General features: G+C 39.5%; 1 protein-coding gene across 1 annotated transcript; it reads left to right on the top strand.

Annotated features, from left to right (window-relative positions):
- Positions 1 to 1,204: 1,204 nt before the first annotated feature.
- Positions 1,205 to 8,157, top strand: LOC136282516 (tetratricopeptide repeat protein 28-like). Its single transcript, XM_066170163.1, has 3 exons — positions 1,205 to 1,775; positions 1,890 to 7,707; positions 8,067 to 8,157. Exons 1-3 carry the CDS (start codon positions 1,205 to 1,207, stop codon positions 8,113 to 8,115), a joined length of 6,438 nt encoding a protein of 2,145 aa, XP_066026260.1. The 3' UTR covers positions 8,116 to 8,157.
- Positions 8,158 to 23,051: the final 14,894 nt, after the last annotated feature.

Here is a 23,051-nt window from a genome sequence, read left to right on the forward strand (position 1 = left end):
AACTTTTACCGATACTTAGCTGTCACATCCTTGTACAAATGCGTTTAGCTCCTCTATATTGCTAAATTTACGGATGGGAGATGCTTCCGATTCTCTGAGGTTAACAAACCAGTGCTTTGCCCGGCAAAACTTGAAATTATTAGCATCTTTGACTTCTTTGCTTGAAACAGGAGATTCTGCAAGCGTGGTACGGTGTTAGGTGATCGTAGTTGTTTAGGTTCGTAGCACCGATTCCGGACGATTTGAATTTGGCCTTGCTGTTTAGCGATGAATCGCCCTATGATTACCAATTTCCACACTTAACTTTTCCAAATGTTTCTTCAGTTTAGGAACTTTGTTTCCTAATTGCTGATTTTCCTTTCCAAGTTGACTATCCTTTCCATTCATCTTGTTTGGTTTGAGTTATAAACCGAAGAAAGAAAGACACATCCACTCCGCTCGAACGCACGTAAACATTTCAGCCATATACTTCAGATAAGTAAGCTCATTAAAGTTGGTGATAAACCGCTGGAACAACATTTTCAAATGTTTCCAGAACGTTGTGGTAATAGGTTTATCAATCCTTCATGTCCTTTTAAGAAACCCGCGATCTTTCAAAACCCCCTAATTGATGGCGCGACCCCCCCGACACGCGATCATTAGTCAAACTCAAGCGCGCGTCATTTTTTCACTTAATACGATGAACAAACGAAACAACTAGATCAAAAATCACCTGGATAACGGTTGTCGTTCACAGCGTGACAGTCCATAGTCCGTTTTCAAAAAAAAGCTGTGGAGGTCAAATAAAGTTTACAAGTTTCACCAAATGTGATCCGTTGATGTGCTCCAGTTGAACTTATCCACGCCTCTTCGTCACTTATTTTTTGTTTGAGGTTAATATTGTGAATTCTAACACTTTTAGCTCGTTAAAAAAAAGTTTCTAGGTGAAATCGTTTTCGAAAAAACTGAGGTTTAATTAATATGACCGAATGTGATCTGCTGGTGTGCTCCAGTTGTACTTATCCACGCCTCCTCTTTACTTATTTTTTGTTTTAAGTCAATATTGTGAATTCTAACACTTTCTGCTCGTTACAAAAACTTTCCAGGTGTAACCGACCCAGCCCGTTTTTGTAACTTCACATCTGGGTTCCTGTGGAAACTCATTCTGAATCCAGATTATCGAATCATTTGGTTAACTGGCGTTGCTAATAAAAATTTTTCTCTTATGACAGGAGAGGATGGCAATGGAAACCTAACGGCAGAAGCCATGATAGCTTTTATGAATATCGCCTTTCTGGTTTCCCTGTACCTGCTAAACTCAGATCGCATTCAGAAAGCCATTGAGATATGCAGCGAATGTTTGATTTTGCTAAATGACATCGATCAAAACAGCAAAGACCGATTTAATTCACAACTGCTACTACTTTACAGTGCCATCTGTAACGTTCTTTTTAGCGCATATCGTCGTATCTCTGACTACATAAATGCAGAAAGATACGGCAGAAAACTGCTTGTCTTATACAGCGAGTCTGGTGACTTAGTAAAAGAAGGAGATGTAAGCATAGCTCTAGCAGAGATTTTTGAGAGTCAAAACAGGTTTACAGAGGCCAAACACCTTTACGAAAAAGCAATTAATATAAAGAGACAAACCGGTGAGAAAATTGGAGAAGCAAGCGCCTGCGAAACACTGGGAATTATGTTTTATAAACTTGGCGAAAACCTAAAGGCAACCGAGTATGTTGAGAGAGCCCTTGCCATAAAAAACGAAATTGGGGACAGGAGAGGAGAAGCATCCTGTTACTGTACCCTAGGAGCGTTGCTTCGGTTTCACGGGGAATGTGACAAGGCTAAAAAGTATCTCCAAAAAGCGCTTGTCATCAGAGCTGAGATTGGCGACAGAGAAGGAGAAGCATTTGACTACGGACACCTAGGTAACCTGTTTTCGTCTCTCGGGCAATACGGAAAGGCTAAAGAATATCTCCAAAAAGCGCTTTTCATCACAACTGAAATTGGTGACGTAGACGGAGAAGCATCATGTTATGGACACCTAAGTACTGTGTTCGAGTCTTTAGGGCAGTACGACAAGGCTAAAGAGTATCTCCAAAAAGCGCTTGTCATCAGAACTGAGATTGGCGACAGAAAAGGAGAAGCAGCTGTCTACGGAAGCCTAGGTAACTTGTTTGCATCTCTTGCACAATACGGAAAGGCTAAAGAACATCTCCAAAAAGCACTTATCATCAGCACTGAGATTGGTGATAGAAAAGGAGAGGCAGCTGACTACGGAAGCCTAGGCTCTGTGTTTTGGTCGCTCGGGCAATACGACAAGGCTGAAGAGTGTTTCCAAAAAGCACTTATCATCAGTACTGAGATTGGTGATAGAAAAGGAGAGGCAGCTGACTACGGAAGCCTAGGCTCTGTGTTTGGGTCGCTCGGGCAATACGACAAGGCTGAAGAGTGTCTCCAAAAAGCGCTTATCATCACAGCTGAGATTGGTGATAAAAAAGGAGAAGCAATATGCTATGGAAACCAAGGGGTGTTGCTTCAATCGCTCGGGCAAAACGAAAAGGCTAAAGAATATCTTCATAGAGCGCTTGTCATCAGAACTGAGATTGGCGACAGAGAAGGAGAGGCTGCTGACTACGGAAACCTAGGTACTGTGTTTGACTCACTCGGGCAATACGGAATGGCTAAAGAATATTTCCAAAAAGCGCTTGTCATCCAAACTGAAATTGGCGACAGGAAAGGTGAAGCAGCTACCTACAGAAACCTAGGTAATGTGTTTGGGTCTCTCGGACAACACGACAAGGCTAAAGAGTATCTCCAAAAAGCCCTTGTCATCAGAACTGAGATTGGTGACAGAGAAGGAGAAGCATCATGTCATGGAAACCTAAGTACTGTGTTCAAGTCTTTAGGGCAGTACAAGAAGGCTAAAGAGCATCTCCAGAAAGCCCTTGTCATCAGAACTGAGATTGGTGATAGAAAAGGAGAAGCAGCTGACTACGTAAAGCTAGGTGGTATGTTTGACTCACTCTGCCAATACGAAAAGGCCAAAGAATATTTCCAAAAGGCGCTTGTCATCATAACTGAAATTGGCGACAGAAAAGGAGAAGCAGCTATCTACGAAAACCTTAGTAATGTGTTGGGGTCTCTCGCACAATACGACAAGGCTAAAGAGTATCTCCAAAAAGCGCTTGACATAAACACTGAAATTGGTGACAGAAATGGAGAAGCATCATGTTATGGAAACCTAGGTATGGTGTTTGAGTCTTTAGGGCAATACGACAAGGCTGAAGAGTATCTCCAAAAAGCACTTGGTATCAGAACTGAGATTGGCGACAGAGAAGGAGAGGCTGCTGACTACGGAAACTTAAGTACTGTGTTTTGGTCGCTCGGACAATACGACAAGGCTATAGAGTATCTCCAAAAAGCACTTCTCATCACAACTGAAATTGGTGACGTAAAAGGAGAAGCATCATGTTATGGAAGGCTAGGTACTATGTTTGAGTCTCTAGGGCAGTACGACAAGGCTGAAGAGTATCTCCAAAAAGCGCTTATCATCATAACTGAGATTGGCGACAGAAATGGAGAAGCATCATGTTATGGAAACCTAGGTATGGTGTTTCAGTCGCTCGGGCAATGCGATAAGGCTCAAGATTATCTCCAAAAAGCGCTTGTCATCAGAACTGAGATTGGCGACAGAAAAGGAGAAGCATCATGTCATGGAAACCTAGGTACTGTGTTTAAGTCTTTAGGGCAGTACAACAAGGCTAAAGAGCATCTCCAGAAAGCGCTTGCCATCAGAACTGAGATTGGTGATAAAAAAGGAGAAGCAGCTGACTACGTAAAGCAAGGTGGTATGTTTGACTCACTCTGCCAATACGAAAAGGCCAAAGAATATTTCCAAAAGGCGCTTGTCATCATAACTGAAATTGGCGACAGAAAAGGAGAAGCAGCTATCTACGAAAACCTTAGTAATGTGTTGGGGTCTCTCGCACAATACGACAAGGCTAAAGAGTATCTCCAAAAAGCGCTTGACATAAACACTGAAATTGGTGACAGAAATGGAGAAGCATCATGTTATGGAAACCTAGGTATGGTGTTTCAGTCGCTCGGGCAATGCGATAAGGCTCAAGATTATCTCCAAAAAGCGCTTGTCATCAGAACTGAGATTGGCGACAGAAAAGGAGAAGTATCATGTCATGGAAACCTAGGTACTGTGTTTAAGTCTTTAGGGCAGTACAACAAGGCTAAAGAGCATCTCCAGAAAGCGCTTGCCATCAGAACTGAGATTGGTGATAAAAAAGGAGAAGCAGCTGACTACGTAAAGCAAGGTGGTATGTTTGACTCACTCTGCCAATACGAAAAGGCCAAAGAATATTTCCAAAAGGCGCTTGTCATCATAACTGAAATTGGCGACAGAAAAGGAGAAGCAGCTATCTACGAAAACCTTAGTAATGTGTTGGGGTCTCTCGCACAATACGACAAGGCTAAAGAGTATCTCCAAAAAGCGCTTGACATAAACACTGAAATTGGTGACAGAAATGGAGAAGCATCATGTTATGGAAACCTAGGTATGGTGTTTCAGTCGCTCGGGCAATGCGATAAGGCTCAAGATTATCTCCAAAAAGCGCTTGTCATCAGAACTGAGATTGGCGACAGAAAAGGAGAAGCATCATGTCATGGAAACCTAGGTACTGTGTTTAAGTCTTTAGGGCAGTACAACAAGGCTAAAGAGCATCTCCAGAAAGCGCTTGCCATCAGAACTGAGATTGGTGATAGAAAAGGAGAAGCAGCTGACTACGTAAAGCAAGGTGGTATGTTTGACTCACTCTGCCAATACGAAAAGGCCAAAGAATATTTCCAAAAGGCGCTTGTCATCATAACTGAAATTGGCGACAGAAAAGGAGAAGCAGCTATCTACGAAAACCTTAGTAATGTGTTGGGGTCTCTCGCACAATACGACAAGGCTAAAGAGTATCTCCAAAAAGCGCTTGACATAAACACTGAAATTGGTGATAGAAAAGGAGAATCATCATGTTTTAGAAAACTGGGTACTGTTTTTGAGTTTTTCGGGAAATACAACAAGGCTAAAGAGTATGTCCAAAGGGCGCTTGTTATCAACACTGAAATTGGCGACAGAGGAGGAGAAGTATCATGTTATGGAAGTTTGGGTATCGTGTTTGCGTCGCTCGGGCAATACAACAAGGCTAAAGAGTATTTCCAAAAATCGCTTGTCATCAGAACTGATATTGGCGACAGAGAAGGAAAGGCTGCTGACTACGGAAACCTAGGAGCTGTGTTTGAGTCGCTCGGGCAATGCGACAAGGCTAAAGAGTATCTCCAAAAAGCACTTGACATCAGAATTGACATTGGCGACAGAAGAGGAGAAGCATTATGTTATGCAAACCTAGGTGCTGTGTTTGGGTCTCTTGGGCAGTACGAGAAGGCTAAAGAGTATCTTCAAAAAGCGCTTGGCATCATAACTGAAATTGGCTACAGAAAAGGAGAGGCAGATACCTACGCAAACCTAGGTTCGGTGTTTAAGTCTCTGGGGCAGTACGAAAAGGCTAAAGAGTATCTCCAAAAAGCGCTTGACATAAAAACCGAAATTGGTGACAGAAAAGGAGAATCATCATGCTTTATATTACTGGGTGCTGTGTTTGAGTTTCTCGGGCAGTACGACGAGGCTAGAGAGTATACGCAAAAAGCGCTTCTCATCACAAATGAGATTGGCGACAGAAATGGAGAAGCATCATGTTATATAAACCTAGGGAATGTGTTGCGGTTGCTCGGACAGTACGACGAGGCTAAAGAGTATCTCCAAAAAGCGCTTGTCATAACAACTGAAATTGGCAACAGAAATGGAGAAGCATCATGTTATGGAAACCTAGGTACTGTGTTTGAGTTGCTCGGACAATACGATAAGGCTAACGAGTATCTTCAAAAATCTCTCGTTATGAGAACTGAAACTGGCCACAGAGCTGAAGAAGCATCATGTTATGGAAACATAAGTAATGTGTTTGCGGCTCTTGGGCAGTGCGACAAGGCCAAAGATTATCTACAAAAAGCACTAGCTATCAGAACCGAAATTGGTCATAAGGCAGGGGAAGCAGCAGTTCTTGCAAAATTTGGAAGTGTGTGTAGAACTGTTGGAGATTATGAGGCTTCGGAAGTATGTTTGGAGAAAGCTTTATTTATATCCAGAGATATTGGAGATAGAAGAAAAGAGTTCCAAATCCTTCTAGACTACGCCATTTTGTATTTATTACAAATTAAAATCAAAGACGCCCTGTCATGTCTTCATCTGTGCATTGAAAAGTATGAGGAGCTGAGACATTTCTTGGGCGCCAATGATCACTTTAAAACATCATTTCTGGAGCACTCAGGAATATTTCCCTACAAGCTGCTTAGTAGTTTGCTTTGTGTTACCGGACATGCTCGTGATGCTCTTTATGTTGAGGAGTTGGGTCGAGCCAGAGGCCTATCTGACTTGATGGCAGAGAAGTACTCTGTTAAAACGCATATCTCTGCTAATCCGCAATCTTGGTTTGGCATTGAAAACATTTTTAGAAAGGAAATTAACTGTACTTGTCTGTACATTTCTTATTGTCAAAATCATCTGGATTTATGGATTTTGAAAACAAGTGGAGTCCTTCACTATAAAAGAATACCAGTAGAAGAGACTCTAGTTCAGGCTGGGTTGCCTAAAGATTTGCCTTTGAGTAAATATTTGACTAATAATTTCCGGAGTCTTGGTATTTTGCCCATTGAAGATTGCGAAGATCGGTCTTTAAATATGATTAAATTTCAACCTCTCTCCCCCGAACAAAAGAGCTCAGCAAGATTACGACTCGTGGTGGAGGACGAGGAAGTCATTTCAAGTCTATCTTTGTGTTACACACTGTTTATTGCCCCCGTTTATGATTTGCTTGATGAGCCTGAAGTCATTATTGTTCCTGACAGCAGTTTGTACAAAGTTCCCTTTGCAGCCCTGAGTGAAAAGGAGGGAGTTGAATACCTGTCAGAGACTCATAAGATCCGTATCATTCCTTCTTTGACGACACTCCAGATCATTCAAGATAGTCCAGAGGACTATCACAGCAACACTGGTGCCTTGATAATAGGCAATCCCAGGGTTGATTGGCTGCCGCCATTGCCAGGTGCAAGAAAGGAAGCGGAGATGGTCGGAAGACTGGTGGGTGTTCCGCCCCTGGTAGAAGAGAGAGCAACGAAGCAGGCGGTACTTGAGCGGATAAGTTTAGTGAGCCTGATACATTTTGCTGCCCATGGTGACGCCGAAAGGGGAGAAATTGCCCTCTGCCCCAACATCCCTATTCCCAACAGTCAAAATGCTATCCCACCACAGGAAGCTTACATGTTGACGATGGCTGATGTCTCACGAGTGAAAGTCAGAGCTAAACTAGTGGTACTTAGCTGCTGTCACAGTGGAAGTGGAGAGGTAAGAGCCGAGGGAGTTATAGGAATTGCCCGTGCTTTCTTAGGATCCGGTGCTCGCTCGGTGTTGGTTGCGCTGTGGGCCATTCCGGACTTAGCAACAGAGCAGCTAATGAGTAGGTTTTACGAACATCTTGTTGAAGGAGAAAGTGCCAGTGAATCCCTTCATCGGGCCATGAGGTGGATGAGAAAAAACCGCTATACCAAAGTGTCTGATTGGGCTTCGTTTACGCTGATTGGAGATGATGTGAGGCTAGAGTTTGAAAAGCAAAGGTAAGACTCGGTAAGAATAGGTGTTTCATAAATTAAAGTTAAGTTAGATGTGAAGGTGCTATGACTTACTAGTCGCTGACTGTCAACGGGAATCCTTTATCACCTTGAATATCAAGGCTAGTTTTATACCTTTTTTTTTGTTTTGTTTCTATCAATATAGTATCAGATACTATATTGATAGAAAGAGTAGAGTATCAATTTATTCTCCCAATTAGGTGTAAAATCTCGAAAGCGCCTCTCTGCCAATCAGATACAAGCATACATTTGCTGACGTATTGCGTCTCGTATAACTGTATTTGCTTTATTTAAGAAATTTTGATTAAGTTATTTACAATTGGTTTTTTTTACGTTTGTTACAGGAAAGAAGGCGAGAATATCTCGAAGGAAACAGACCTTAAAGACTTTTAGGTGGATGAAAAAATAGAATAAGTAGAGAAAATCCTTTATCTGTTATTACATCGTGTAAGTAAAGAAAGGGCAATTTTCAGTTAAGTTAAACTTTTTGCGTTCTCTTTTCGATCCTCTCAGAAGGAGGTATTGGTTATGTATTCGAGAATTTTTTTTGCACGAAAGTTATCATATCCGGCCGATATAATAAGCACGAAAAATTATTGACTTAGGGCTCTTGAGTGAAGTGAAATCAGGAAAGTTAAAACAGTTGTTGAAGCATCGAAAACGAGCCAGCTCAGTCTTACAGCGTTTTCTCACAAAGCCTTTAATTTGTTAGAGGTTTCGTTAACAGAATCTTAAATTGTTTATGTAGTATCCTTACGGAAAGCTTTTCTTTTGGTCAGTTTCAGTACTACTTCTGAGAGCTTAAAATACATGGATTACTAAATAGAAACATGGATAAAGCTATCAAGGTCATGAACTTTATTAGTATCGAGTGGAAAAATGACGGCAGTAATATTTTGAAACTGGTTCAATAGGTTACTTACGCGTTGTAGTGTTTGAGATGATGTATGTTTGTTTAGTGTTTTAATCGTTTTCAAGTCAGGTTATTGTCAGAATGTTGTTTGGGAATAAAAATATTCTAGTTTTTACCACACTTTTATACACTCCCCTAATTTGGGAAACTTTCTTTGGTTTTAGATTATGTAGTAATTTCAAAGATGCTAAAATAAAAGACAGCTGGAGAGAAATCTTAAAAAATATCGTGAACGTTGGTTTTAACCAAGTTACAGAGTAAAACGGATAGCACTGTTGTTCATTGTTAAGGCGGCATGAGTTATGAGCGGCATGCGAACTACTTAGGCTTTCTTGCGCAGAAAACATAATTAAACGCCATGATCGCAAGAAGGTTGTTTTGTTTCTCTATGCTTATCAGTGCATTTCTTTGATCGTCTTACCTCAACCCATGTTACTTGATATTTGTCTTATAATCAAACAAGTTCTGGTGATGAAGTTCTGGTGATCAATATTCTAGCTTCAGATATCAATTCCAGTATCAAAATAGCAATCCTAGTATCAACAGTTATAGCGTCAAACGATCAACGCGTATTATGGGAACCAAACGAGCTTTTCATCCGTTCATCTGATGTAAATCACGTTAATTTTGACTTAAAAACTTGAGATATAAATAAGCGATTACATGCACCAAAAAAAGTTTTACCATGTCATGTTTTCTTGATAAGGTGTCCTTCTTTTTTCCTCCTTTTACTATTTCTAAGGGCGTTTAACATCACGCTCATTACTCGGTAAGATAATACCTGAACTATGACTTTCAGTGTAGTGAGGAATTCTCATTCCTAACCCAACCCACACGTCCCAGCCCCCTCCCCCTACTCCGCTATGTTTCAAAAAGGAAATCATAGAGATGAAGTCTTGCTGCGTTTGTTTAGATACGTTTCTGTGAGATATTTTTCAAACCACTGACCCCCTTGTATCGTGTACAGTCAATACAGAAGACAGCTCTTCGAGTCTTGATAGAACTACCCCCTGATGTTATGAGTTATTTTGGTGCTATAGTGACTAATCTTTACATCGGAGTACAGCATAAAATAAGACCTGTTGGAAGTACGTCGGCCCTGTAGGAGAAAAGTAAGAGAATCCTGTGGTTTTAGGAGTCTGTACGCCACTCAGTCCTATTACCATCATGAATTGTACTCCACTGAGTCCTATTACTATTATCAATTGTACCCCACTCAGTCCTATAACTATTATCAATTGTACTCCACTGAGCTCTGTTACTATTATCAATTGTACCCCACTCAGTCCTACTACCATGATTATGAATTGTACTCCACTCAGTCCTATTTCCACTATGAATTGTTCTCCACTCGGTCCTATTACCATGATTATGAATTGTACTCCACTTAGCCCTATTACCATGATTATGAATTGTACTACACTCGGTCCTACTGCCATTATTAATCGTGCTCCACTTAGTTCTATTACCATGATTATGAATTGTACTCCACTCGGTCTTACTGCCATTATTAATCGTGCTCCACTCGGTCCCATTACCATGATTATGACTTGTACTCCACTCGGTCCTATTACCATTATGAATTGTACTCCACTCGGTCCTATTACCATTATGAATTGTACTCCACTTTGTCCCGTTACCATGATTATGACTTGTACTCCACTCGGTCCTATTACCATGATTATGAATTGTACTCCACTCGGTCCTATTACCATTATGAATTGTGCTCCACTCGGTCCCATTACCATGATTATGACTTGTACTCCACTCGGTCCTATTACCATTATCAATTGTACTCTACTCAGTTTTATTACCATTATGAACTGTACTCCATTTGATCCTATTACCATGATTATGAATTGTACTCCACTCAGTCCTATTACCATGATTATGAATTGTACGTCACTCAGTCCTATTACCATGATTATAAATTGTACGCCACTCAGTCCTATTACCATGATTATGACTTGTACTCCACTCGGTCCTATTACCATGATTATGAATTGTACTCCACTCGGTCCTATTACCATGATTATGAATTGTACTCCACTCGGTCCTATTACCATTATGAATTGTGCTCCACTCGGTCCCATTACCATGATTATGACTTGTACTCCACTCGGTCCTATTACCATTTTCAATTGTACTCTACTCAGTTTTATTACCATTATGAACTGTACTCCATTTGATCCTATTACCATGATTATGAATTGTACTCCACTCAGTCCTATTACCATGATTATGAATTGTACGTCACTCAGTCCTGTTACCATGATTATGAATTGTACGCAACTCAGTCCTATTACCATGATTATGAATTGTACGCTACTCAGTCCTATTACCATGATTATGAATTGTACGCCACTCAGTCCTATTACCATGATTATGAATTGTACTCCACTCAGTCCTATTACCATGATTATGAATTGTACGCCACTCAGTGCTATTACCATTATCAACTGTACTCCATTTGATCCTATTACCATGATTATGAATTGTACGCCACTCAGTCCTATTACCATGATTATGAATTGTACTCCACTCAGTCCTATTACCATGATTATGAATTGTACTCCACTCAGTCCTATTACCATGATTATGAATTGTACGCCACTCAGTCCTATTACCATGATTATAAATTGTACTCCACTCAGTCCTATTACCATGATTATGAATTGTACTCCACTCAGTCCTATTACCATGATTATGAATTGTACTCCACTCAGTCCTATTACCATGATTATGAATTGTACTCCACTCAGTCCTATTACCATGATTATGAATTGTACGCCACTCAGTCCTATTACCATGATTATGACTTGTACTCCACTCGGTCCTATTACCATGATTATGAATTGTACTCCACTCGGTCCTATTACCATTATGAATTGTGCTCCACTCGGTCCCATTACCATGATTATGACTTGTACTCCACTCGGTCCTATTACCATGATTATGAATTGTACTCCACTCGGTCCTATTACCATTATGAATTGTGCTCCACTCGGTCCCATTACCATGATTATGACTTGTACTCCACTCGGTCCTATTACCATGATTATGAATTGTACTCCACTCGGTCCTATTACCATTATGAATTGTGCTCCACTCGGTCCCATTACCATGATTATGACTTGTACTCCACTCGGTCCTATTACCATTATCAATTGTACGCCACTCAGTCCCATTACCATGATTATGACTTGTACTCCACTCGGTCCTATTACCATTATCAATTGTACTCTACTCAGTTTTATTACCATTATGAACTGTACTCCATTTGATCCTATTACCATGATTATGAATTGTACTCCATTCAGTCCTATTACCATGATTATGAATTGTACGTCACTCAGTCCTATTACCATGATTATGAATTGTACGCAACTCAGTCCTATTACCATGATTATGAATTGTACGCCACTCAGTCCTATTACCATGATTATGAATTGTACGCCACTCAGTCCTATTACCATGATTATAAATTGTACTCCACTCAGTCCTATTACCATGATTATGAATTGTACGCCACTCAGTGCTATTACCATTCTCAACTGTACTCCATTTGACCCTATTACCATGATTATGAATTGTACGCCACTCAGTCCTATTACCATGATTATGAATTGTACTCCACTCAGTCCTATTACCATGATTATGAATTGTACTCCACTCAGTCCTATTACCATGATTATGAATTGTACGCCACTCAGTCCTATTACCATGATTATGAATTGTACTCCACTCAGTCCTATTACCATGATTATGAATTGTACTCCACTCAGTCCTATTACCATGATTATGAATTGTACTCCACTCAGTCCTATTACCATGATTATGAATTGTACTCCACTCAGTCCTATTACCATGATTATGAATTGTACGCCACTCAGTCCTATTACCATGATTATGAATTGTACTCCACTCAGTCCTATTACCATGATTATGAATTGTACGCCACTCAGTCCTATTACCATTATCAACTGTACTCCATTTGATCCTATGATTATGAATTGTACTCCACTCAGTCCTATTACCATTATCAACTGTACTCCATTTGATCCTATTACCATGATTATGAATTGTATGCCACTCAGTCCTATTACCATGATTATGAATTGTACGCCACTCAGTCCTATTACCATTATGAACTGTACTCCATTTGATCCTATTACCATGATTATGAATTGTACTCCACTCAGTCCTATTACCATGATTATGAATTGTACGCCACTCAGTCCTATTACCATGATTATGAATTGTACGCTACTCAGTCCTATTACCATGATTATGAATTGTACGCCACTCAGTCCTATTACCATGATTATGAATTATACTCCACTCAGTCCTATTACCATGATTATGAATTGTACTCCACTCAGTCCTATTACCATGATTATGAATTGTACTCCACTCAGTCCTATTACCATGATTATGAATTGTACGCCACTCAGTGCTATTACCATTATCAACTGTACTCCATTTGATCCTATTACCATAATTATGAATTGTACTCCACTCAGTCCTATTACCATGATTATGAATTGTACGCCACTCAGTCCTATTACCATGATTATGAATTGTACGCCACTCAGTCCTATTACCATGATTATGAATTGTACGCCACTCAGTCCTATTACCATTATCAACTGTACTCCATTTGATCCTATTACCATGATTATGAATTGTACTCCACTCAGTCCTATTACCATGATTATGAATTGTACGCCACTCAGTCCTATTACCATGATTATGAATTGTACGCCACTCAGTCCTATTACCATGATTATGAATTGTACTCCATTTGATCCTATTACCATGATTATGAATTGTACTCCACTCAGTCCTATTACCATGATTATGAATTGTACGCCACTCAGTCCTATTACCATGATTATGAATTGTACGCCACTCAGTCTTATTACCATGATTATGAATTGTACTCCACTCAGTCCTATTACCATGATTATGAATTGTACGCCACTCAGTCCTATTACCATGATTATGAATTGTACGCCACTCAGTCCTATTACCATGATTATGACTTGTACTCCACTCAGTTCTATTACCATGATTATGAATTGTACGCCACTCAGTCCTATTACCATTATCAACTGTACTCCATTTGATCCTATTACCATGATTATGAATTGTACTCCACTCAGTCCTATTACCATGATTATGAATTGTACGCCACTCAGTCCTATTACCATGATTATGAATTGTACGCCACTCAGTCCTATTACCATTATCAACTGTACTCCATTTGATCCTATTACCATGATTATGAATTGTACTCCACTCAGTCCTATTACCATGATTATGAATTGTACGCCACTCAGTCCTATTACCATGATTATGAATTGTATGCCACTCAGTCCTATTACCATTATCAACTGTACTCCATTTGATCCTATTACCATGATTATGAATTGTACTTCACTCAGTCTTATTACCATTGTGAATTTTACTCCATTTAGTCCTATTACCATTACCTACTGGTCTTCACAGTTGATTACAGTATGCTCATTTTGTTTTCAGACTCCCTGTTCTTCCTCGCCATGTCAAAACGGTGGAACCTGCATCCCGAATTATAGATACAATAGGAAAAAAATTACCAACGGCGGAGTAAAATGCCTCTTCTCGTAACGTATTAAATTGCATTTACATTTCCAACTCTTGCTTTAGACACGAGATGTAAAATCGGTCATAGATTGTAAAAGAGATTTGTGAGTAAAGAACTTTTTCTACTTGTCTTTTTTTATTTTCTCGCAGCCTTACACATGAGGCTCGCTGTGTTCGCAGTGGCGCGCCAGGAAACCCCTGCAGGAAAATTTTTTTTAAAGATTTTACTCCTTTAATGATCTCTTTAAAGTAAATTACTTCCATAGCATTTAGCCAATTATATGGTGCCGGCGGAGGGTGCAAAAAAAATCCGTTATATATTTCTTTACAGGCCAATATTATCGGTAAAACCCACACAAACAAACAAAATTAGTTCTGTTGCGCTGTGTGATCCATGAGTGTTCTCATCGCGATTAGGGCTTGCTGTTGTTTGCGGTATTATTTTCCGGAGTGGACATACCATTACTACATTTTTGTTAGTGTTTAAAAATCGGAAATACATGGTTTTGGTAAAAAACTTCATCTTTTTCAACTCTTAACGACTGTCGAGTTGTGTGTATCAATAAAGTAGGTCAGCAAATTTTCATTCTATGTTGCGCAAGGGGCAAGAGAAAATGGTTGACTCCCCGCGAGTGAAGCTGACACTCTAGGTCGATGTCGATCCATTATTATCCTTTGTAAACAAAATTTCGATCATGGAGTTAAATTATAAAATTTCTTTGGCTTACATTGTGCGTTTTAAAGTAAACTTGAGTTGTTAGTTCCACGCGTGGGTTTAACCTTTAAAAATTCAATCACGCGAGTAAAGCTGACATTAACGCGTGTCCCTATCTGGGAAACATTCGTAGTGTGACAAGAAGGGTCTGCTTTTGGGTTTTGGGGTACTCTCGCCACGCAATTTGGAAGCCGAAAAGTGCCAAAAAAGTAATTACTAAAAATTCATCCGCACCAGGTACCATGGTTTTTAGCTCTTGAATGAGCACGGTGACCTATATTTTTCATTTCGGTGTACTAATTATCCCCTTTAAAGTGAAGAAATAAAAAAAATTCATTGAAGGGAAAAAGAGATATAGCTAAAAGTGTGCACGAATCATGTTACTTGATGGGACCGACCCCCAGAGCGGACGGACGCAACTTTTTAATGTCTGTGAGTATTTCGCTCAAAATGGCTTGAGAACTTCTCCAGACGCCAAAGGCACTAATTATGACAGACCAAACGGGGAACAAAGTTCCAGAGACAGGTCGAAAGAGAGCCAGGAGAAAAGAATCAGGTTCACAAACCGAAGATAATGAATGGCCGATACTATAACCGAGATGTATTGTAAACTTGACCTGGTTCTGGCGCGGATGGAAGAAATTGACGAGATTAAAGAAAAGCAAAAGCAGTTGGAGAAAGTAAGTGCTGAGCTGGAAAAAAGCCTCGAGTTAGCTCATGAGTCTATCAAAACTGTGACTGTACAAGTTGACGCTCAAGCAAAGACGATCTCTGATCTGGAGAAAGGTGTGAACAACTTGAAAAAAAGTGCCAGCTTTGAGAACGAACGCACAATAAAATTAGGGAGCCACAGTCGGAGAAATAATTTAATATTTGTTTGGTATTCCTGAAGAAGTGAATGAAACAAGCGCTAAGACCGAATCGCTGCTTTACTCCTTTCTAGGAGACGAACTGAAGTTGAAAGAAGGTGTACATCGACTTGGTAAACGAAATCTAAATGGTCAGAAGCCGCGTCCGATCATAGCAAAGTTTAGTTTCTACAAGAATAAAGAATTCATACTATCTAATGCTTGTATTCTCGTTGGAACAGTTTTCGGAATTTCACAAGATTTCCCCAGAGAGATTGTGGAAACACGATGAGGCCTCGTGAAAGTCTTATAAGAAGCAAAAAAAGAGGAGAGCGACGCCAAATCGGTCTGTGACAAACTATACATTAACGGTCAGAGATACATACCACGATATGAACAGAAAGCTTTACTAATAACAAGAATAATCTTATCACAAGAGGCTCGACATTTCTTCACTGAAAGACGTACTTTGGCTTGCCTTGGAGACCTTCTCAATCAAAGTATGTCTTTTAAGGTTAATTTAATTGGGTTTGTTTTAGATGCATATTCGTTTGGCCATGTTTACATATTTATTTTGTGTTTCTATTTTGGTATACAGGGTATCTAGTGGGAAAATCTTTTATGCATGAAACCCAACTAATTTATTTAAGTTTCAGTAGAGCTTCCAATGTCTAACATAACTATTTCAGGTAAAATTTCCCCACAGCCCCATACTACATTATGCATTCAGTTCTTGGATAAAGAAAACAATGACAAAAAAAATACATTGCCTTTGGGAAAACAGATTTGTTTTACAATAGTATGGGGCTGTGCGGAAATTATACCCAATTTCATCCCTTAACGTACGAGGCTTGGGAAACAACGAAAAACGAAGAAAAATTTTTCAGTGGTTAAGAAAGAAAAAGTTTTCTATTTACATGCTGCAAGAGGTTCATTGTGCTGAAAGGTCCTTTAAGACTTGGGCCACTGAATGGGGCTATAAAGCTTTTTTCAGTGGCCTTGCAAGTAACAAAGCAGGTGTCGCTATCCTCTTCAATAACAACTTTACCTTCAAGGTTTTGAGGCCAGTATGTGATAAGGAATGGAGGTACATTATTATTGATTTAGAAGTCGGTGAGCTAATCTTAACCATCTGTAATATTTATGCTCCTAATCTTGTTGTGGATGTCACGAAGGACAAAAAGGGTGGAAAATTAACGACGCACCGAAATTCCTTGGAAGTGATTCAAAATATTCGAGATAATCTTGATCTGACCGATATATGGCGGGACTTAAACCCAGAGGGGAGAAGATACACATGGTGATAAAACAAACCGGAAATACATTGTCAGTTAGATTTTTTTCCTTGTAAGTGTAAGTCTCGCCGGAAGAATTTTAAAAGCTGACATCCATCCCGGCTCTAAAACGGACCATTCTTTGTGCAACATCGCTATTAATTACCAGACCCATCCCAGAGGACCAGGCCTTTGGAAATTAAACTCATCACTATTGGGGGAAATGGATTACGTAAACAATATTAAATCGACAATTCTTGGAACGGTCAACCAATGCGAAAGTGACGAAATAGTAGACGAAGCTTGTTATGGGAAATGATAAAGCTTCAAATTAGAGATACTTCAATCAAATACTCAAAGGCGAAAACAAAGAAAATGAAGAACAAGGAGACCGATATTGAAAATGATATAGCCGCTCTCTAAAGGCAGTTGGAACGACAAAGAAGCTCTTGCTGAACAGTTGAGGGTGAAGAAAAGGGAATTAGAGAGCATTATTGAGTACAAAACAAAAGGAGCCATAATTAGTTCCAGAGCGAGATGGCATAATGAAGGTGAGAAAAATAACAAATATTTCTTGGGCCTAGAAAATCATCACTGCAATAAAAAGACAATCGTGCAAATCAAGGCAAAGGATGGAGCAAATCTTAGTAATGACTCAGATATTCTATTTTTTACACTGGTAAAAGCTTATCTGCCTGTTTGCAGCGAATCACGCTGATTCTAGCTTTATCTCATTAAAAACAACGTTTTTGCTCTTTTGTCGCTGTTTATGGCTTTTTTTTGCATCGGGAAAATGTTTTTTGCCTGTTGCAGTGAATTACGTTGATTGTAGCTATATCTTACTCAAATAAACGTTTTTACTTTGTTCTCGCTAAATTACCCTGTTTTCAGCTCCATAGCACCAGAAACATGTCCTCGTTTGTTTGCAACTAAATTAGGCCATTTTAAGCCTTATCGCGCGTAAAACATTATTGCACTTGTTTGCCGCTGAATTGAGCTTTATCTCACCGGGAAAAGTTTTCTGCCTGTTTGCAGCTAGTCACGCTGGTTGTCGCTATATCTCAGTCAAAACAACGGTTTTTCTCTTTTCTTGCTAAATTACGCTTTCGTCAGCGTTATCGCACCGAAGAGGTTTTTTTCCCTGGTTTGCTCTGAATCAAGCAGTTTTTAGCTTTATCTCAACAAGAGCTTGGAGCCTCATCTCATGGAACACAGCGTCTTTGCCTTTTTGTAGCCAAAGTTTCGTGATTCTAGCTATATCTATCTCACTCACTTTATCTCACTCGCGTTTTGAGTGAGATAAAGTTGAAGTTAGCATGATTAGCTGCAAACGGGCAGATAAGCTTTTCCCAGACTAAAAAAGCTCAAAACAGCGCAGTTTAGCCACAAAAAAGCAAAACCGCTGTTAACATTGCGATAAATGTAAAAACAGCGTGATTGGCTAGCAAGATACCACAACCTCTTTTCAGTGCGCTTAAGCTAAAACAGCGTAACTCAAGAGCAAAGAAGCAAAAAAAACACGTTTTCAGTTCTAGAAAGCTTAAAACCGCTTGGTTTAGCTGCGAAAAAGGAAAAACCGTTGTTTGGCTAACATTAGGGTGATTAGCTGAAAACAGGCAGAAAACCTTTTTTGGCTGTGATAAAGCTAAAAACAACTCAATTCAGCGGCAAACAAGTGGAAAAATGTTTTTGGTGAGATAAATGTGAAAAAGACGTAATTTAGTCGCATGGAGGCTTAATACTCAGTCTTTAGTAGGATCGAACTGTAAACAGCGTTAATTTAGCGACAAACAAACAAAAACATATTTTCGGTGTCACAAAGCTTAAAACAGCGTAGCTTAGCAATAAAAAAAAGAAAAACGGTGCTTTTCATGAGATCAAGCCCAGAACAGCCCAATTAGCTGCAAACAAACAAATACATGTTTTCGGTGCCAAAAAGCTGACAAAAGCAAAACTTGGCCACAAAAGTCACCAAAACGTTGTATTTAGTGAGATACAGCTAAAATCAGCGTGATTCATTCACGATGGCTCCTCTCAATCACATGCACAAGGGTCACTGTTCCTACTTCACCATTTTAAAGATGGCAGCAGGTAGCTCGACCATTATCCTGCCTCTCCCGCCAAATTAGCCATTTGACCAGATTACCTCGACTAACACGACCAAATTGGCCGCCTCGGTCAACACAGTCGACAGAACTGTCTCGTCCGACACGTTTGACGGAACTGCTAAAACACTTCTAAAGCTAGTAGAGCTCATTACCAGAAATCACGGACATTTTGCGCCGGTGTCACAGCAGATTTGGAACCCCCCGCGGATTTGGACTCCCCCGTCCATATATACGTCAGCGGATATGGATCCAACTTCGCAGATTTGGACCCCCTCTACCAAACTTTCCTTTTGAGCATCGTTTGTATCGTATTTGGTAACTGATTCTATTTGCAAGCTTTCAGTCGATGTTCTTTTCAATCACAACACAACATTCCTCAATAAAGGTGCAGAAAAACAGCCATTTCGTTCCAATTCTGCTGCATTTATTATAGCGAGTGGTACAGTATACGCAAGAATTAGATGCGAACAAATTACTGCATTCGAATTATCGAAATTGTTACAAAAGATCTTTGCTTCTTCTGATGCGAATCAAAATTGATACGAAACGTCATGACAATAGTGGAGACTATCGCGTCCAGTCACAAAAATAAGTCAGTCTGGTGTTCTAAAATAATAACCCTCTTATTGAATCTATTAGTGTTCGACTATCGCGGAAAAGGTTCAAAAACGACTTTTTTCCAAACATTAAACTAAATGCTTGCCCATTTTCCCTCGGTCGAAAGAAACATTTACAGCTGCCAGTTCGTATGCATTAACGATACGAATGTTTTGAATTAAAAACATACATTAGTACGCACTGGAACGTAAAGTATCATCTATTTTTACTATAACGATAAGGATGATGTTTTCACTCAGTTTTGTTGCGCCGGGAGGTCAATATTTCTACGTCCTAACAAAAGTGGGGACTATTACAACGAACTCAATCTTACTTTCTAATTACTTTCTAATTTTAACGGAAAGACGAAAGACTGCTTTCGAAGCGGAAAAGCGGCAAAGTAAGTACTTAATGCCTGTTTTAAAGGTGCTATATTCCAAGGCTTGTCTTTAGCCGACCGTTTCACCTCTTATTTATTTTCTCATAGGAGATAGAATACCTTATCAAGTAGGAAGGATGGCCCATGTCATCATGTACCTGGGAGCCTGCCCTCCATCTATCTGTTACCACAACAACATAATTTTTCAGTTCATGCCAAAATGTAAAGAAAGTTTAAAAAAGTTGAAGTCAATATAGTTCCTTTAGAACAAGACATGCTTTTTAGTTGACCTCCAGTATTTAAAACACCTTGTTTTTTTATTATAAGAATAATAAACATAAGCTGAACAATTAGTTAATTTGTTAAGATCGTTTTAAACGAATTTTTTTTGTCCTAATAAATCTGTTTTCTGAATTTCTTCTAGACTTTATAAAAAGCCTCCACAGCCCTCAGAAAGTGAAATTGCCTCAGCATTTAATGGCTTTTATCTGGCAGTCAAGTCACCTTTAAAATCAAATGCTGTCCAAGTGCAGCACACTTGCAAAGTTAACATAGAGCGTGATGTCTATCGATATTTTTTTAATTACAAAGGAATATCGTCAAGGGATTCTAAATACACCATGCTCAGCTTAGAGGATTTTAACAAGCTGTCTCCACCCTATTATTGGAGGTATGTATCTGGACCCTCATGGCCAGGGAAAGGCCTATGATTTTCCTTTAAAGATGAAAGCTTACCTTGAAAAGGCTAACACGTCAACATTTTCATTCTCGACAGGATTATTTAACCGAACAAAGCATTTGTGAAAAAGACTTGTTACAGAAGTGTGTTTCAAAGCTGGACTCCAAAGAATATACGACAGTGGGTGGGTAGTGCGTTGTGTTTTTGATCTGAAGCAAAAGTGTCTATTAAGGTGTAGGAGGGATCTTCTCGTGAGGGAGGGGAGGAAGGGCGGTGGGAGGGATGGGTGTCCAGCGCTAGCAACCTTCTGACGTTTGTAGATAGGGGCTAAGTGCACTCCAGTAACTCCAGGATCCTCCCCCCCTCCCCCCTTGCGGCTGCGCACTAGCTTAAAAGATGTTCTTGGGACCTAGAGCTTTTGCTTTCTTGTGCACTGCAGTCGATGTAAGACAGAAATCCATGGGAGACCGAGTTTGGTTCGGATTAGCGAAAGGTTCGAGTTAGCGCAGGTTCATGTCATTGGAATTCCACTTAACTTAAACCTCAACTCAAGTGAAGACTAAAGCATCCTTGGTTATTTTCTCCTATAGATACAGCAAGCCATGATATCAACTCAGAAAGCGTGCTTTGTTACTTAAGTGCATTACGGAATTCCAAGGAGCTAGCGTATCAGTTTCGTCGTAACATTCCAATGGATCAGCTACCAGGAAAGTATCCCAGGAGTTTGTCTTTATTCTTATCACTCTAATGATTACATGCAGGTGAGATTGGGAGACTCAAAGTTCGGTTACCAACATAAAAAAAACTGGGACAAAGTTACAGAGACAAGATACCCATCGGTTAAACGTATTCATTGGTGAAAACATAATAAAAATGGACGCAGCAGTCTATAACACGGCATGAGATTTAGAGCGCTTTTCCATTGAGAGTCGTAAAACCAAAACCGAAGTTATCCATACGACCGGTCAGAAGAAAGGAAAAAACCTCAAGAACCAATCCCGGCGATAAAGACGAGATTGGTTTTAGTTTTGCATATGATTGGTTGAGAGAATGGTGCGAGTTTTCTGGACCAATCACAAAGCGATCTCGGATTACTCTCCACTCTCAATGGTAAATTGCTTTAATACACCGTCGAAGTACAAGCATGATCCATTAGCTGTCCAGTTGGAGCTGAAAACCAATTACGTTCTAGAATTTTGATATCGGTTTGATCACAGATGAAAACATTATGTTAAACTGAAAGGTAACCCTTTGTGCGCATGTCTTTTCTGATCACAGAGACAGTGCATAGGCGTGCTGATTGTTATTGGGGCAAAAATTACCGAACTCAGAGGACTAAACCACTTCATGCAAGGTAAGATTCTTGTTGGCAATAGTCATGCTAAGTTATGCTCTCATTTCAGTGTCTGGTTGGAGGAAAAGGTGTTAATATTCTGCGTACTCTGTGTTCTTTTTGTTTTCAGTCGCTTCAATCACATTTGTGAACAGACAAGATTTACATAGCTGAAATTATCTCCATCAGCAAGAGGTTTGCCTTGCAGTTTGCCAGTAACTATTACAATAAATAATGTATGGTGCATCATGGACCACACTAATCAAATTGCAAACATATCCCAGCATACTTTTTCAAACTGATATTGTCTTCAAAATTCCTCATTTGTGTGTTATTTAATGTTTATTTGAATAAAAAAGAGATGAACAATTTTGACAAATTTGGTCAAAATTCACTTATTATTAATTAAGTAATTATCAAATATGACATTGCTACATACATATTTACAAAAGCTTTTAAAAATGATGTTCCAAAAATTAAAATATTTGTTCCTTAAGACATGGTTGTTGATTTATTTCAGTGCTCACAAAAGTTTTCAAAAGACGATGAAATATAACAAACTCAAAGTTACAAACAACGCCCGGCTTTGAAGTTATTAAGCAATTAGAAAAATAGAAGACTTGGTCGCCCGCATTGACGATGGTCTGTGGAATGTAAAAGAGAATCCGAGTCGATGTCACAATTTTAAGTCAAACGAAAGTACAGGTAGTGCTACATTTAACACAATGCTAAATTATTGACAGGTTAATTTTTGGCATTTCATTTACTGAACAGCACTACTCTTACTTCAAACAAACACCTTACGAGGTCTTACGACAATGTTTGAACTCAGGGAGCTTATAATATGCATTTTACAGT

This window comes from Pocillopora verrucosa, chromosome 7 (assembly GCF_036669915.1).
Source record: "Pocillopora verrucosa isolate sample1 chromosome 7, ASM3666991v2, whole genome shotgun sequence".
NCBI classification, from domain to species: Eukaryota; Metazoa; Cnidaria; class Anthozoa; order Scleractinia; family Pocilloporidae; genus Pocillopora; species Pocillopora verrucosa.

Coding starts and splice junctions, on each gene's coding strand:
- LOC136282516 (XM_066170163.1), top strand. CDS start 1,205: ATGACAGGAGAGGATGGCAATGGAAACCTAACGGCAGAAGCCATGATA. Junction 1,776..1,889: donor CAGGAGAGGAGAAGCATCCT/GTTACTGTACCC, acceptor GAGAAGGAGAAG/CATTTGACTACGGACACCTA. Junction 7,708..8,066: donor CTAGAGTTTGAAAAGCAAAG/GTAAGACTCGGT, acceptor CGTTTGTTACAG/GAAAGAAGGCGAGAATATCT.